The following is a 13,931-nucleotide window of genomic DNA, read 5'->3' on the forward strand; positions in this document are numbered from 1 at the left end:
GGCCAACCTACAGCGAGCTCTGGAGCTGAAATGGCCCTACAGAATTGTGCCAGATAGGAGCAAGGAGGCTATGCCTTTATATATCCCTAATTTGCCAGTCATTGGATGTGGATTGACACAGGGAAGGGAGCATAATTTTGAATGAGACATTCCTCTTTGGAAGAGAGTGGGAACCACATCTGTGAGCTGTCAGCCATCAACATTCCTAGCAGCTGGTGGAATGAATGCTCCAGTCCTGAAAGTCCTAAAGTCTCTGTCTGTGTTTGGGCATGAAGCAGAGCAGGATACCACGGTGTCTACTGAATGTCTTCGTAATTTCTAAGAGTTGAATAGCTGGTTTGTAGGATTTGTGTATATTCATCTTAAGTAGATACTGTTAAACATTTTTCCAAAGTGGGTGCACACAAATACCACCATAATTTGGAGTCTGAGATCCCCCAATTAGGATCTTACCACGAAGATAAAGGAGAGAGAGAGAGAGAGAGAGAGAAAGGAGGGAAACATACATGTAAGAATATTCTATACATGAACTTAATATTTTCTATATTATGGGGAAAACAAAACTGAGTGCTATTGACATAGGCTATTTATCATTCTCTACTTCATGACTTGACATCTCAAAAACTGTCCACACTGTTCAGGATGTTCTGAAATCTAGTTATTGCATTAATACATCCTAAAGACTTCCTTATGTGCTAAGGAAAAAAAAAAAGAAAGGAGAACTATGAATTGACTATTGCCTCAAATTTCATTTTTCAGAGTGGCCAAATCAATGAAGGTTCCAGTGTATGAGACCCCAGCTGGATGGAGATTCTTCTCAAATCTGATGGACTCGGGCCGGTGCTCTCTTTGTGGAGAGGAGAGCTTTGGCACTGGTAGGCTTTGTGGGGTTGGTGTTGCTGGAGAGGGTGGCTGCAGCACTCCGTGATCCCAGTTTGGGGACCTGTGAGCCCACTATGAATCAAAGGCTGGAGGAAAAGTTGGAGGCAAAAAAAAAAAAAAAAAAAATCAGAGAAACCTAGGAGGATATGTGCTATCACACACTCACCTCTTCTGCCCATTTCATCTTCATTTTAAAAATTTCCCTTTCTTTCAACAAAGTTCTAGCATGAAAATTAAATATATATATATGTATCATTGATAATGTTAATATGAATAGTGTAACTAGTGTAAAAGAGGCTAATAGGTTTGTTATTTTTATTTGGAGTTGCATCAACTTTTTGGTTCCTAAGACCAATGGGTTACTATTAGCCTTTAAAAATTTGAAAAAGCCATATTTAAAAAAATGGAACTCATAATATATACATGGGGGGGGGAATATATCAAATTCCCATGTGCTCATCACCTAGGTTTAACTGTCCTCAACTCATGGTCAATCTTACTTTACTCTCATTCACAAAGGAAGCCCTCCTCCCTGATAATTGTGAAGCAATCCCTATTGTGAATCTTTAAGTATAAGAGCTACTGAGGAAAAAGAATATATATCATATTTTATTTTGTGTGTGCGTGTGTATATATATACACATACATATTGTACATATATATATATATACTTATATATATAGGACCATAGTACTATTATCTCACCTACAAAGTTAAAAAATAATATAAAGTTGCATTGTGATAATAATTGTACAACTATAAATGTAATAAATTCATTGAGTAATATAAAAAAATAAAACAACAGCATTCTCTTTCAAAAAATAATAATAATTTCTTCTTTCAGTGTTTTTTAAAAAAATTTATTATAGTTGATGTACAATGTTCTGTCAATTTCTGCTATACAGCAAAAGTGACCCAGTTATACATTTATATACATTCTTCTTTCAATATTTTAAAGATGTCACTCTATTGTGCTCTGTCCTACATAGCTTCCAAAAAGTTGGCTCTAGTTCTTACTGCTATTGTTCTGTATTTAAATTTCCCCTGCCTTCCACCTCTGGCTAACTTCATTATGTTCTTTTTATCTTTTGTTTTTAACAGTTAATCATAATATATCTCCGTACATGTATTTTTTAATCCTGCTTGGGGTTCTTTGGGATTCTTAGATCTGTTGTTTCATTAATTTTAGAAAATAAATTTTAGAAAATTCTCAGCCATTATCTTTTCAAATATAACTCTTCCCCTATTCTCTATCTCTGAGACTCCACTTACTCATATGTTAGATAATTTGTGACCATATCTTGTCTCAGAGCTCTTACATGCACTATTTGGTTTTATTTCCTCTTTTTCTTTTTTTGTGTTTCAGTTTAGAACGTATCTTTTGGCACATTACTGATTCTTTCCTGAGCTGTGTCCAATCTTTTGCTAAGCCCAGTGAAGGATTTCTTCATCTGATACTGTTTTTATTTCTAGTATTTCTCTTTGACTCTTTTTAAGTAATTTTCATCTCTTAGAAATTCCTCCTCTATTTATGTCTTTTTTTTCCTACTGGATCATTTAACATATTAAACATAGTTATTATAAACTTTTTGTCTGATTGTTCCAACATCTGGTTCTTTTCTGACTTTGATTCTCTTGATTGCTTTGTCTCTTGATAAAGCAATGGTTTACTCTTTCTTGCTTTTTGTATATCTCATAATTTTTCATTGAATGCTGGGAAGGATGCATATGAGAACAGTAGAGACTCATGTAAATCATATTTATACCTAGAAATGGGCATACCCCTTCTTCTATCAGGGCATTAGTGTATAAGGTTAAGTTAAATATAATCAGGAGTTGAGCTGGGTTTAGATTTTATTATGTCTGTTATAGTCTTTTTTTTTTTCATTTATAATGATTTTTATTTTTTTCCATTATAGCTGGTTTACAGTGTTCTGTCAATTTTCTACTATACAGTAAAATGACCCAGTCACACATACATATATACATTCTTTTTTCTCACATTATCGTGCTCCATTCATTGTAAGTGACTAGATATAGCTCTCAGTGCTATACAGCAGTGTATCCCAGGTTTCAAATTCTTCCAAAAGTGGGATATTTTTGCTATGTACTAAAAGTGAGCATGGGTGATGGAGGAGATTTTTCAGTGTTGCTGTGTCATTCACACCTTTCAGCTGTTATGGCATGTGTGATGCAAAATAGACCTCTATTGACCCTTCTTTAGTGGCAGGAGACCTCTGTTTAGTATTGGTATGAGATTCTGGGCCCAAGGTTTCCTACCCTTTCTCCAGGGGCAGGCTGTTTTTATTTCAACCCCTGTTTCAGTAGCAGGGAATCTTTGCCTGGGTCCGAGGCATAATAAAGTTTGCAGCTTATTCATCCAGGAGCTTAAAGCATTTGTTTCCTATTAAAGAAAGATTTGGGGAACTGGAAGAGTTTCATGCTTATCTCTTGGCAGGAATTGAACATCTCCTGCATGCCAGCACCACCAAGTCTCTCTGTCTCTCTCTTTTTCCAGTCTTTCTTATAAGTACTCAGTGAAATTACGGGAAAGAATTTGGAAGTGTGCCCCTTGTATCTGGGACTCTAAGGATTTTAAACTAATGTGATAGACTGTACTTGGCCTTTAAGACTTTTTAAAACTCTCATGTGGCTTTTATTATTCACTTGTATGGAAACATCCTCTTTTTCCTGTGCTCTGCCAAAGATGAGTTGGTTTTTGTGCCCTGTCTTTCCTTGAAGGGGCTTAAGAGTCTCAAATTCATTTTATTGCCTGTGACCTCCAATCTCTAATCAGTTAAAAATTATGATTTCATAGGCTTTCTGACCTCTTCTTATTACTGAAATGGGAATAACATTCTCTTGTACATCTCAACATCCTAAATAGAAGCATAGACATGGAACCTCAAAACTAATATCTTAATAATTTCTCCTATTGTTAACATTCCTCCACGTTAATAGATTTTTACAATTAAAATCCAAAAGATCTTACATCATAACTGGTTGATATGTCTTAAGTCTCTTTTAATCTGAATTTCTTCCCTCTAAATTTTCTCTTTCTAGTTTATTCATTGAAGAAACTGAGTCATATGTCTTGTAGCGCTTTTAACAGTTTTGATTTTAATGATGATGTCTTCATTTCACTTTCTAATTTGTTTAATGATTATATAAAGAGAAGCTATTGATTATGCCTTTTCTCTGGTGTGGAGCCCCCTTAACAGATTCCACTATAAATTATGGCACTTTATTTTCTAAAAGGTTTTCATGTTCTTGGTATTTTTTAGGTGTACATCCATAATATTTATGATTAAAAAGTTTTTGTGCTTTCTAATATTTGGACCTTATATTTCCTATTTTTACTGCTTTAGCTACATTTTTCAAAATAATGTTAAATAACAGTTGTGATAGTTAATGATTTTAATGGAAATTGATTAAGTATTTTACCATCTGTCTTAATGATTGCTTTTTAATATTGGTAAAATCGGTTAGCATGCTTAAGTATTTTTCCCTATTCTTATGTTACTTAGAATCATATTATAAATGGCTGCTGGAAGGTTCCCTGTCAGAATCTAGTCATATATTAATGTGTTTTTCTCCTTTATTATGTGAATGTTATGAAATATAATGATTGATTTGCTGGTATCAAACCATCCTTGAATTGCTAGGAATAAGTCTTATTTGGTCATGCTTAAACAGATTGCAGTAAAATCACTCTAACTGGTCATAATGACAGCATTTAAGGCTATGTTGGGGTTCTTGAAGGAATTTTCCTCTGGAAACTTTTATCCTTTTTCCAAAATCAGTTACTCTAATAGCATTACCATAAATGGTACAAAAATATTGGAAGGCATCTTTGTCTCCTTGGAAAAAGAGAAACCATATCAAGCTCTCTTAATTACTACTGTTTGATCTCAGAACATGTGGATGGCAAGTCTGCTTAGGACAGTTGAAATTGTTATGCTTTTACTCTGCTGAAAAAAAATTGTTTTCCTGCCTGTCTTTGTTGGTGTTCTGTGTGTCTAAACCAGTGACTGTGATTCAAAAAATAATCAAGTAATAATTCTACCTACTGGTTATTAAAATAATGTAAATCTCACAACTGGAATGGAGACTGGTCAGTCCAGGTTATCCTCCACACCCTCAGTCTGCCTGTCTTTGTAAACATTTATTGAGTGCTTACAATATATCATAAACTTATAGTCTTCAAAATTAAAGGATAAAATATGATATATTATATAATAATATTATATCCTTAATAACAAATATTTGCTGACCTCAACTTAATAAATATTTATTTAGAACTTATAGAGTACAAGGTACTGTATTGGGTGGTATGTAGAATACAAAATTCTTAAGACCACACACTTAAGAAACTCAAGATCTTCAGGGTACATAGTTAGATCCACAAATGAGTTTTCTACCAAGAAGAATCTTTAAAGTTCCACAGTAGAGAAATAGAAAAAATGCATGGGAGATGAGAATAGGAGAGAGTGGTTTGGAACTGAAAGTTCAAAGCAGGCTTCCTGGAATAGATGCAAGTTGCATAGTTCTTAAAGAATGGGAATGATTTGCACACATAGAGATGAAAAGACAGGGCCTTGTCTGATAGAAGGAGCAATGTCAGGAAAGGAATAGAAGTGGGAGAGCAGGAGACATGTGTCATATAGGCAGCTAGTTGTTAAGTTTCTCCAGAGAAGTATGCATCAAGACTAATTTAGGGTCATGAGATTGGTATACCCATGAATAGCCTTTAAAGAAAATATAATAGACTAGCAACTATCAGAATGCATTGCATTTAGTAAAGGTACATGCTATTTTGAGAAATATATATATATATATATAAATATGCACTCAGGTATCTATGTGTATACTAGGTCTCACTGTAAAATGTATTTAATGTGGGTCATGACTAAAAGACTTTTCAGTCTACACCAGGGATCAGCAAATTTTTCCTGTAAAGGGCCAGATATTATTTTAGGGTTTGTGAACTAAGAAGCTATGTATAGTTTCTTTCACAGTTACTCAGCTCTGCCATTGCAGCACAAAAGCAGCCATGGACAACACATGAACAAATGAGTATTGCTCTATGCCTGTACAATTTTACTTACAAAAATAGTCCAAATTTGGCTCCTGGGCTGAAGTTCAGTAATCTCTGATGTATAGGGTAGGATAGATGAGGGAGTATCAAGAAACAGTATTGGAAATGCCAAAGGGGAGGGACTCATTTTTGAAGCCAGTTGCCTGCCTAGCTTAGACATTGGGACTTGACTCAATGGGAAATAGGAAACCACAGTCCACACAGGAGGGAGGTCTGCTTGCAGCCACTTTCCAGCAAGCTTTGCTTTCAGACTCTTCAGCTGATTGCAACATGTAGGCTGGACTACAAAGGAATTTTAAGTCTCTCGCTGTTATATTTGTCTGTCATTTTCCTTTCAAGGAAAATAGGAGATTTTCCAATCTCTCGTGGAGCCCTAAATGTATTGCCTTTGCCTCCTTCACCATTCTTCAGGTTCTGATGACATTAACCTGATTTGACAGGTGAAGCTCCTGAGCCCCAGAGGTAGTTGAGTGACTCACCCAGGGCCCCAGAGCCTGCAAAAGGCCTCCACTTGAGTTAAATTACAGTTGAACTGAACCACAGGCCTCCCGCCCTACAGTGTATGCCGCTTTCCACTGTGCTGATCGGCCTTTCTGATGAAAGCAATAACTAATTCCATGTCTCCAGCACTCGACAGTAAATGACTATTAGAAGACTTGAAGAACTGGACCACTCAATCCTGGAAGGAGAAACTGGCTTTGTGCTACTCTTTATGAACGCCAGTTCTTGAAGAGGCACTGTGTTTGTTGTGTTAGACTCACCTGGGAGGCTTGCTAAAAATATAGATTTCCTATCCCACCCTTACTTGGAATCTCTGGCAAGGTAGAGGCTGAGACTCTGCACATTAAATAAGTCTCCTCATGTGATTCAGATGTGCAGTCAGGCATGGGAAACGTTGCTGTAGTGAAAACTAGTATTTGTTGGGAGTTCCCATCGTGGTGCAGCAGAAATGAATCTGACTAGGAACCATGAGGTTGCGAGTTCGATCCCTGGCCTCTCTCAGTGGGTTAAGGATCTGGCATTGCCGTGAGCTGTGGTGTAGGTTGCAGACATGGCTTGGATCTGGTGTTGCTGTGGCTGTGGCATAGGCCAGCAGCTGTAGCTCTGATTAGACCCCTAGCCTGGGAACTTCCATATGCAGCAGGTGTGGCCCTAAAAAGGACAAAAAGAAAAACAAAAACAAAAAAACCCCCTAGTATTTGTTTTTTATCAGGAGTGGTAGGAAAAGTGTGCCTGAGAAGCCACACGAGGTTTGGTTCAGGAAGTCTAGAGGCCTGGGAATGTGAGGCTGATGACTATGTTCAAAACCCTCACCTGCCTTTTATGGATAAGGCATGTGGCCTCTTGACCCCTCACAATTCCAACCTGTAAAAGTCAGCTGATCAGCCATATGCCCAATATACCTTGGGGTATAGTTTTCAACATCAAGTGAGCTAGTTAAGGAAGGAGAAAGTAAAGAGCTGGAAAATTTTAGACCTGAGACTGAGGAGACGCTTCTAAAACTTATCAAAGCTTTTTCGATTGGAAGATTTTTTCGGTGCCTCTGGGGCATGGAGCTGTGTACCAACTAGGAATGCATAGTTGAGTGCCAAGAAAGCTTGAAAATATGGATCTGCTTCAGGCTGAAGAATGCCCAGCTCTTGGTCCAAGACGAGCCGGATACCCTGAGTAGAAATTTCCTTTCCCTTCCATGCTTGAGCTCTCAGCTTTCCAAGGTAACATGCTGGTGTTAGAATCAGAGTTCAGACTTCTCTCCTATGGAAAGGTCCCTGTCCTGGACAATAGGAAACCTGTACTTATTGTTCTGTCAAAGAACTAGGGTCATTCCAGAAGCCAAATCATCTTTTGTGTTAGGACCAGGTATTCATCCACTTCTCGAGAAGGGCTTTGGAAAACTGTTTATAGAGAGAAAGGAGAACATTTTATAGAGAGAAAGGAGAAGACTGTTCATTTAAATGGCATTTTGGCTACTTTTCTAAAGTCCCAAATTGGAAGGAATCTGGACTTCTTCCCATACACAAAAGGGGATGTACCAAAATACTAAAACTAAGATATGAAAAACCAAAACCTTTGAGGCTTGGGGGCACTTGTCTATTATGTTTTGCTGGTTTCCATCATTGTCATTTGTTTTCTAAGAAGTCAAACCATCTGGGGAGTATATGGATTATCATGCCCAGAGCTTATCCCTTTACAGGTAACACAAAGAATGGTTCTGTTGTGAATGCCTGCAAGAGCTCCAAGCTGGCCACCATCTTGAGTATTACCATTACTTTTGTTATGTATTTTTAAAAAGCTAATGTTGGAGTACCCATTGTGGCTCAGTGGTAATGAACCCAACTAGCATCCATGAGGAGACAGGTTCAATTCCTGGACCTACTCAGTAGGTTAAGGATCCAGTGTTGACGTGAGCTGGATGCCGTTGTAGGCCGGCAGCTGAAGCTCCAATTCAACCCCTATCCTGGGAACTTCCATATGCCACAGAAAAAAAAAGATAAAAAAAAAAAAAAGCTAATGTCAATAACCATACAAATTTGCCAAAGAAAATCAGACAATATGACATTTTTAAATGAGCACTTAGTATGTGCCAGGGTGTTGCTAAGCCTTTTTATACAATCATCTCATTCTGGAAATTTGGAATTGAATCCAAGTCTCCTGGAACCAACATGACTTGTCCATCATTGTCATACCAAATTTTTCCACTGTGAACTCTGGAGTACAGTCTGGTGCTCTTGAAGTTGGCTATTTTTATACTGCCCAGACTCTAGCACAAAAGGAAGAGGCCCAGAGTATGTGTGTATTTCATGTCCTACGAAATCTTGAAGCTCTTTCTAGTCTTTTGAGATTTTTTCTGGATCCCTCTAAGAGTCATGTAACTGTAAATGCCCTGAGAACAAAGGCCATGTCTATCTTGATTGGCTTTATTTCTTTTATATATGGTAGGCTTTGAGTGTTTGTAAGATGGATGGAAGGGTGGAAGGCAAGAAAGAAGGAAAGGAAGGATGGAAAGAAGGCCGGAAAGGTGAATGGAAGGTAGATTGAAGGAAAGAAGGAAGGAAAAAACAAAGAATTTTCATTTGGGTATTTTTTCTTTGCATTTTTTAATGGTTGTATTTTTACCATTCTTGAGTGTTTGTATCTCTAGAATGGGCATTAGGTTGTATTTCTAGAAATACCAAGATTTTGGAGGATTCATAAAAACAAAACCACATAAGTATAGACTAGTTGGAAGAGGATGAAGAAGGATGTTGTGAATTATAGTAAAATATGAATTATATAAATTTTCAAATAACGTTTTGCTATTTTAAATCATCACATCATTATTAGCACAAATTAAAATGTAATGAAGTACTTCTAGGAAAACTCCATATCCAAACCTTTATTAATGAACAGATGTAAGTATTAAAAGACTGTTAAATATTTGTAATTAATTTATTAACTTCTTAATTTCCTATGTATGGGCGAGGATGAAGATGCTGAAAATTACCTGTAAATATCCATGTTCAACATGGTTAGGTTCCAGCTTTAGAGATCTTTTATATATACTAAATTCTTACAGCTTTAAACATAGACATTCCCTGTTAAACTCTCTTATAGTTTATGTTACTGACTTATTCCCCAGTTGCTTTAGGAATGGACATTTTATTTCCCCTAATGCTTAAACAGTTTATAACACTTTCAGGTCCCTACCTCTTCTTTCCTTTATATTTCACATATAAACTCTATATCCTAACTCAAGACTGGGTTCACAGAAGTACCGTTGAACACATATTGAATAGGTGTAATTATCTCTTATTTATACAGTTATTTTATTTAATACCATACTTTAAAAAAAGATACAATAAAGAACTTTAGTTCATTCTCTATTGAGATAATCATTAACTCTACGTTTGGCAGTTTTCACATCTGCCCAGACTCTAGGCCAGAGAAGGAGGCCCATATATCTGCGAGTTTCAGATTATTCAGGTTCTACCACATTTCTTTCTCGTATTTCTGGCTGGGTTGTGTAAATTTGGCTGGGTATCAGATGTGACATGAGGAGGCTGTGATGACAGCATTATCAGCACTGGGAGAGCAATTTCTCTGCTGGGCTAGTTGAAACAGGCTGTGTGCACATGTGCAATTCAATCTAGACTGAGCCAGAGCACAGAGGTGTTGTGATTGACACCCCCCAAGAGCCTCCTTGTAGACTCTGAAAACTGAAACTCCCTCCTGGATCCTCTACAAACTATCAGTCCCTGTGCTGGAGAACAGAACTCCCACTTGGAGTGAGAAGAATGTCTCTATCCAAAAAAAAAAAAAAAATCCTTTTCTTGGGGTCTCCACAGTTCCAGTTCTACTGACCCTTCAATTCATCCTTCAAGCTGATGAAAAGTGGCAAGGGGGCTGGGAGGGGGGTTATTTCGTGACACCCAAGTGTGGAGCAGAAAGAAAGGAATAGGGCCTTTGAGGCTGTGCCCACACTTAGCAGTACATTCTGGGACTGGGAAGCCTGGGAAATGATGGTGTGGATTGAAGAATTCCAAACAGTCTTAGGGTTTCTTTTCTCAGTGTCTACTAAGGGACTTTTAATAAGGGGGTCCATCCTGTAGCATTTCAGATGCAATCCCAAAAATTGTGCTTTGAGTCTTCCCCACCTGCTCTCTCCTAGTTGCTAGGTGGCCCCACTGAGATCAAAGTACAACTAAAGAGCACCAGTCTTCAACCCTCTGGTGCAAGCCTTAAACCTGCTGGAGGAGTTTCTGGTGCAGCTTGTGACCAACCAGGGAACAATTCTTTTTTTAATTTTTTTTTATTTTTATTTTTTTTTATTTTCCCACTGTACAGCAAGGGGGTCAGGTTATCCTTACATGTATACATTGCAATTACAGTTTTTCCCCCACCCTTTCTTCTGTTGCAACATGAGTATCTAGACATAGTTCTCAATGCTATTCAGCAGGATCTCCTTGTAAATCTATTCCAAGTTGTGTCTGATAAGCCCAAGCTCCTGATTCCTCCCACTCCCTCCCCCTCCCATCAGGCAACCACAAGTCTCTTCTCCAAGTCCATGATTTTCTTTTCTGAGATGTTCATTTGTGCTGGATATTAGATTCCAGTTATAAGTGATATCATATGGTATTTGCCTTTGTCTTTCTGGCTCATTTCACTCAGGATGAGATTCTCTAGTTCCATCCATGTTGCTGCAAATGGCATTATGTCATCCTTTTTTATGGCTGAGTAGTATTCCATTGTGTATATATACCACTTCTTCCGAATCCAATCATCTGTCGATGGACATTTGGATTGTTTCCATGTCCTGGCTATTGTGAATAGTGCTGCAATGAACATGCGGGTGCAAGTGTCTCTTTTAAGTAGAGCTTTGTCCGGATAGATTCCCAAGAGTGGGATTGCGGGGTCATATGGAAGTTCTATGTATAGATTTCTAAGGTATCTCCAAACTGTTCTCCATAGCGGCTGTACCAGTTTACATTCAGGGAACAATTCTTACAGAGCTGTGTTGTTCCCATCAGCGCTGGTGACAAAGAAATGGGATGGGACATATGAATCAGGAGATCTCACGTGCTGGTGTGCCCATGTGAGGGAAGGGTGTCAGCTGGCTGGCCGAGATGTTTTTAACCCCCCTGCTCCTCTGGGATGGGCGGTGTGGCTGGCTTAGGACCTGTGTTAATGAAATAGTGCTGATACTTGGTACTTACTGAGTACCTCCAGAGTGATAGATATGGTGCCAAGAGCCTCCTATACATCATTTCATTGAGATTTCTCAATTATAAAATGAACTAGGGACCATAACGACTCCTATTTTACAGATGAAGTAATTTAAGCTTAGGGAGGAAAGTTGAGCCACTGGCCAAGCTCACATGGCAGAGCCAGGTTTCAAACTCAGTCTTATTGGCCCCATAGTACTCAGCCACCCCTTTTTAAAGACATGGTGGGGGTCCTTTTCCCCATCCAGTTAGTCTTTTAGATGGGGATGGGGAGTTCCCGTTGTGGCTGAGCAGTAGCAAACCTGAAGAGTATCCATGAGGATGCAGGTTCAATCCCTGGCCTCACTCAGTGGGTTAAGGATCCAGCATTGCCACTAGCTGCAGTTTAGTTTGCAGATGTGGCTCGGATATGGCATTGCTGTGGCTGTGGTGTAGGCCAGCAGCTGTAGCTCAGATTTGACCCCTAGCCTGGGAACCTCCATATGCCACAACTGTAGCTGCCCCCCCCCCAAAAAAAAAGATGGGGACGGAATGTATGCCAGGGGACATAGAAGAATGATGTCATGTTAATAGCACAGCACCAGAAGCTAACAGACCTGGCTCCAGTCTTGACTTGCCCTCCCTGCCATTGAACCACCCTAAACAGATCAGTTAACTTCTCTGGGCCTCAATTTCCTCATTTATAAGATGCATCTGTTCTACAGGATGCTCTATAAAGTTTTCTTCCAATATGTCTTTTCAGGTTACTTCTAGCTTTTAGTGGGAAATGAATCTGATGAACTCTATCCAGCTACATAGCAGAGTTTCACTTGATCATCCATTTACTCACTCAGGGAATGTTTACTGTGCACCTTCTATGAGCCAGGATAGAATGATGAGTGATTTCAGACACAGGCCCTTCCTTCATGGAGTTTAGAGGGTGTTACTATGGTCAGCATGTTAGCCAAAAAACCGTGCCACATTATTGTGTCACACATTGTTATTATCATTATCACCATCATCATCATCAAGTTTATTATTACATAGCACTGAGAGCCCTGCCACCCACACCCAGCATGAGCTACTCTGACACTTACTCTCATCCTGCCCTTCTCAGCTGACAGCTGGCTCCGACTTGCTTATGTGCAGAATAGATTTGCTCTCCAATTGGTAAAGACTTAACAGCATTCATCTTTTTTTAAAATGTTAAAATAATAATAATAATTATTATTATTATTATCAGTATTATTTGCTTTTTAGGGCCAAACCCACAGCATATGGAAGTTCCCAGACTAGGGGTTGAATCAGAGCTGCAGCTGCCAGCCTCCACCACAGCCATAGCAACGCAGGATCTGAGCCACAGCTGTGACCTACACCACAGCTCACTAGCAACACCAGATCCCCAACCCACTGAGTGAAGCCAGGGATCAAACCCCCATCCTCATGGATACTGGTCACATTCATTTCTGCTGTACCACAATGGGAACTCTCGCATTCATCTTTTTAAAAAGCATTTCTTTTTAAGCATGGAAAAGTGACAGGGAGTTCCCATTGTGATGCAGTGGTTAACGAATCCAACTAGGAACCATGAGGTTGCGGGTTCAATCTCTGGCCTTGCTCAGTGGGTTAAGGATCCGGCATTGCCGTGAGCTGTGGTGTAGGTCGCAGACACGGCTCGGATCTGGCATTGCTGTGGCTCTGGCGTAGGCCGGTGGCTATAGCTCCGATTAGACCCCTAGCCTGGGAACCTCCATATGCCACGGGAGTGGCCCTAGAAAGGGTAAAAAGACAAAAAAAAAAAAAAAAAAAGAAAGAAAAGTGACAATTTTTCCATGAGCCCCTCTTTGAGCCAGATTGAAGGAGCTGAACACAAGCAGTTTTTGACATGGAAGAAAAACCAAACCCATCACAATTCTATAGCAGGTTCTCAAATTTCAGATTCCCTTTGAGGAGTGCCTCCTAGGGTTCCCTCATCACGTCACTATTTTTAAAAGATAAATCCTTGTCTTGAGGGGATTAAAAAGATGATGGGAAGAATTTCCCTGCAAATTAATGAAAATTTCATTTGTAAATGAAAAGGCTAAGTCAATAGGAGAGAAGTAAAAGGAAATTGGTAACTTATCCTGAATGGCTAGTGTGCAGAGGAAAAAGTACAAATCCATGACCCAAATCTGCAGAAGGGCTGCCTCAGGTCCAAGCAAGTGGGGCATTTTACCTGCCTCCTTGCAGCTCCTGATGACCCTGGTCATGGTCATTACTGGGCCACTCCA

The 13,931-nt window shown here is 39.0% G+C and overlaps 1 protein-coding gene across 1 annotated transcript in view; it reads left to right on the forward strand.

Moving 5' to 3' along the window:
* The window catches only part of PGM5 (phosphoglucomutase 5), a 203,249-nt gene that overhangs the window by 122,855 nt on the left and 66,463 nt on the right, over positions 1–13,931 (forward strand). The window contains exon 7 of the mRNA XM_003121933.6: positions 760–875. Within this exon, the coding sequence (XP_003121981.4) occupies positions 760–875 (116 nt within the window). The remainder of the gene's footprint in view (positions 1–759; positions 876–13,931) is intronic.

The sequence above is a fragment of the Sus scrofa genome, chromosome 1 (assembly GCF_000003025.6).
Source record: "Sus scrofa isolate TJ Tabasco breed Duroc chromosome 1, Sscrofa11.1, whole genome shotgun sequence".
In the NCBI taxonomy this organism is placed as follows: domain Eukaryota; kingdom Metazoa; phylum Chordata; class Mammalia; order Artiodactyla; family Suidae; genus Sus; species Sus scrofa.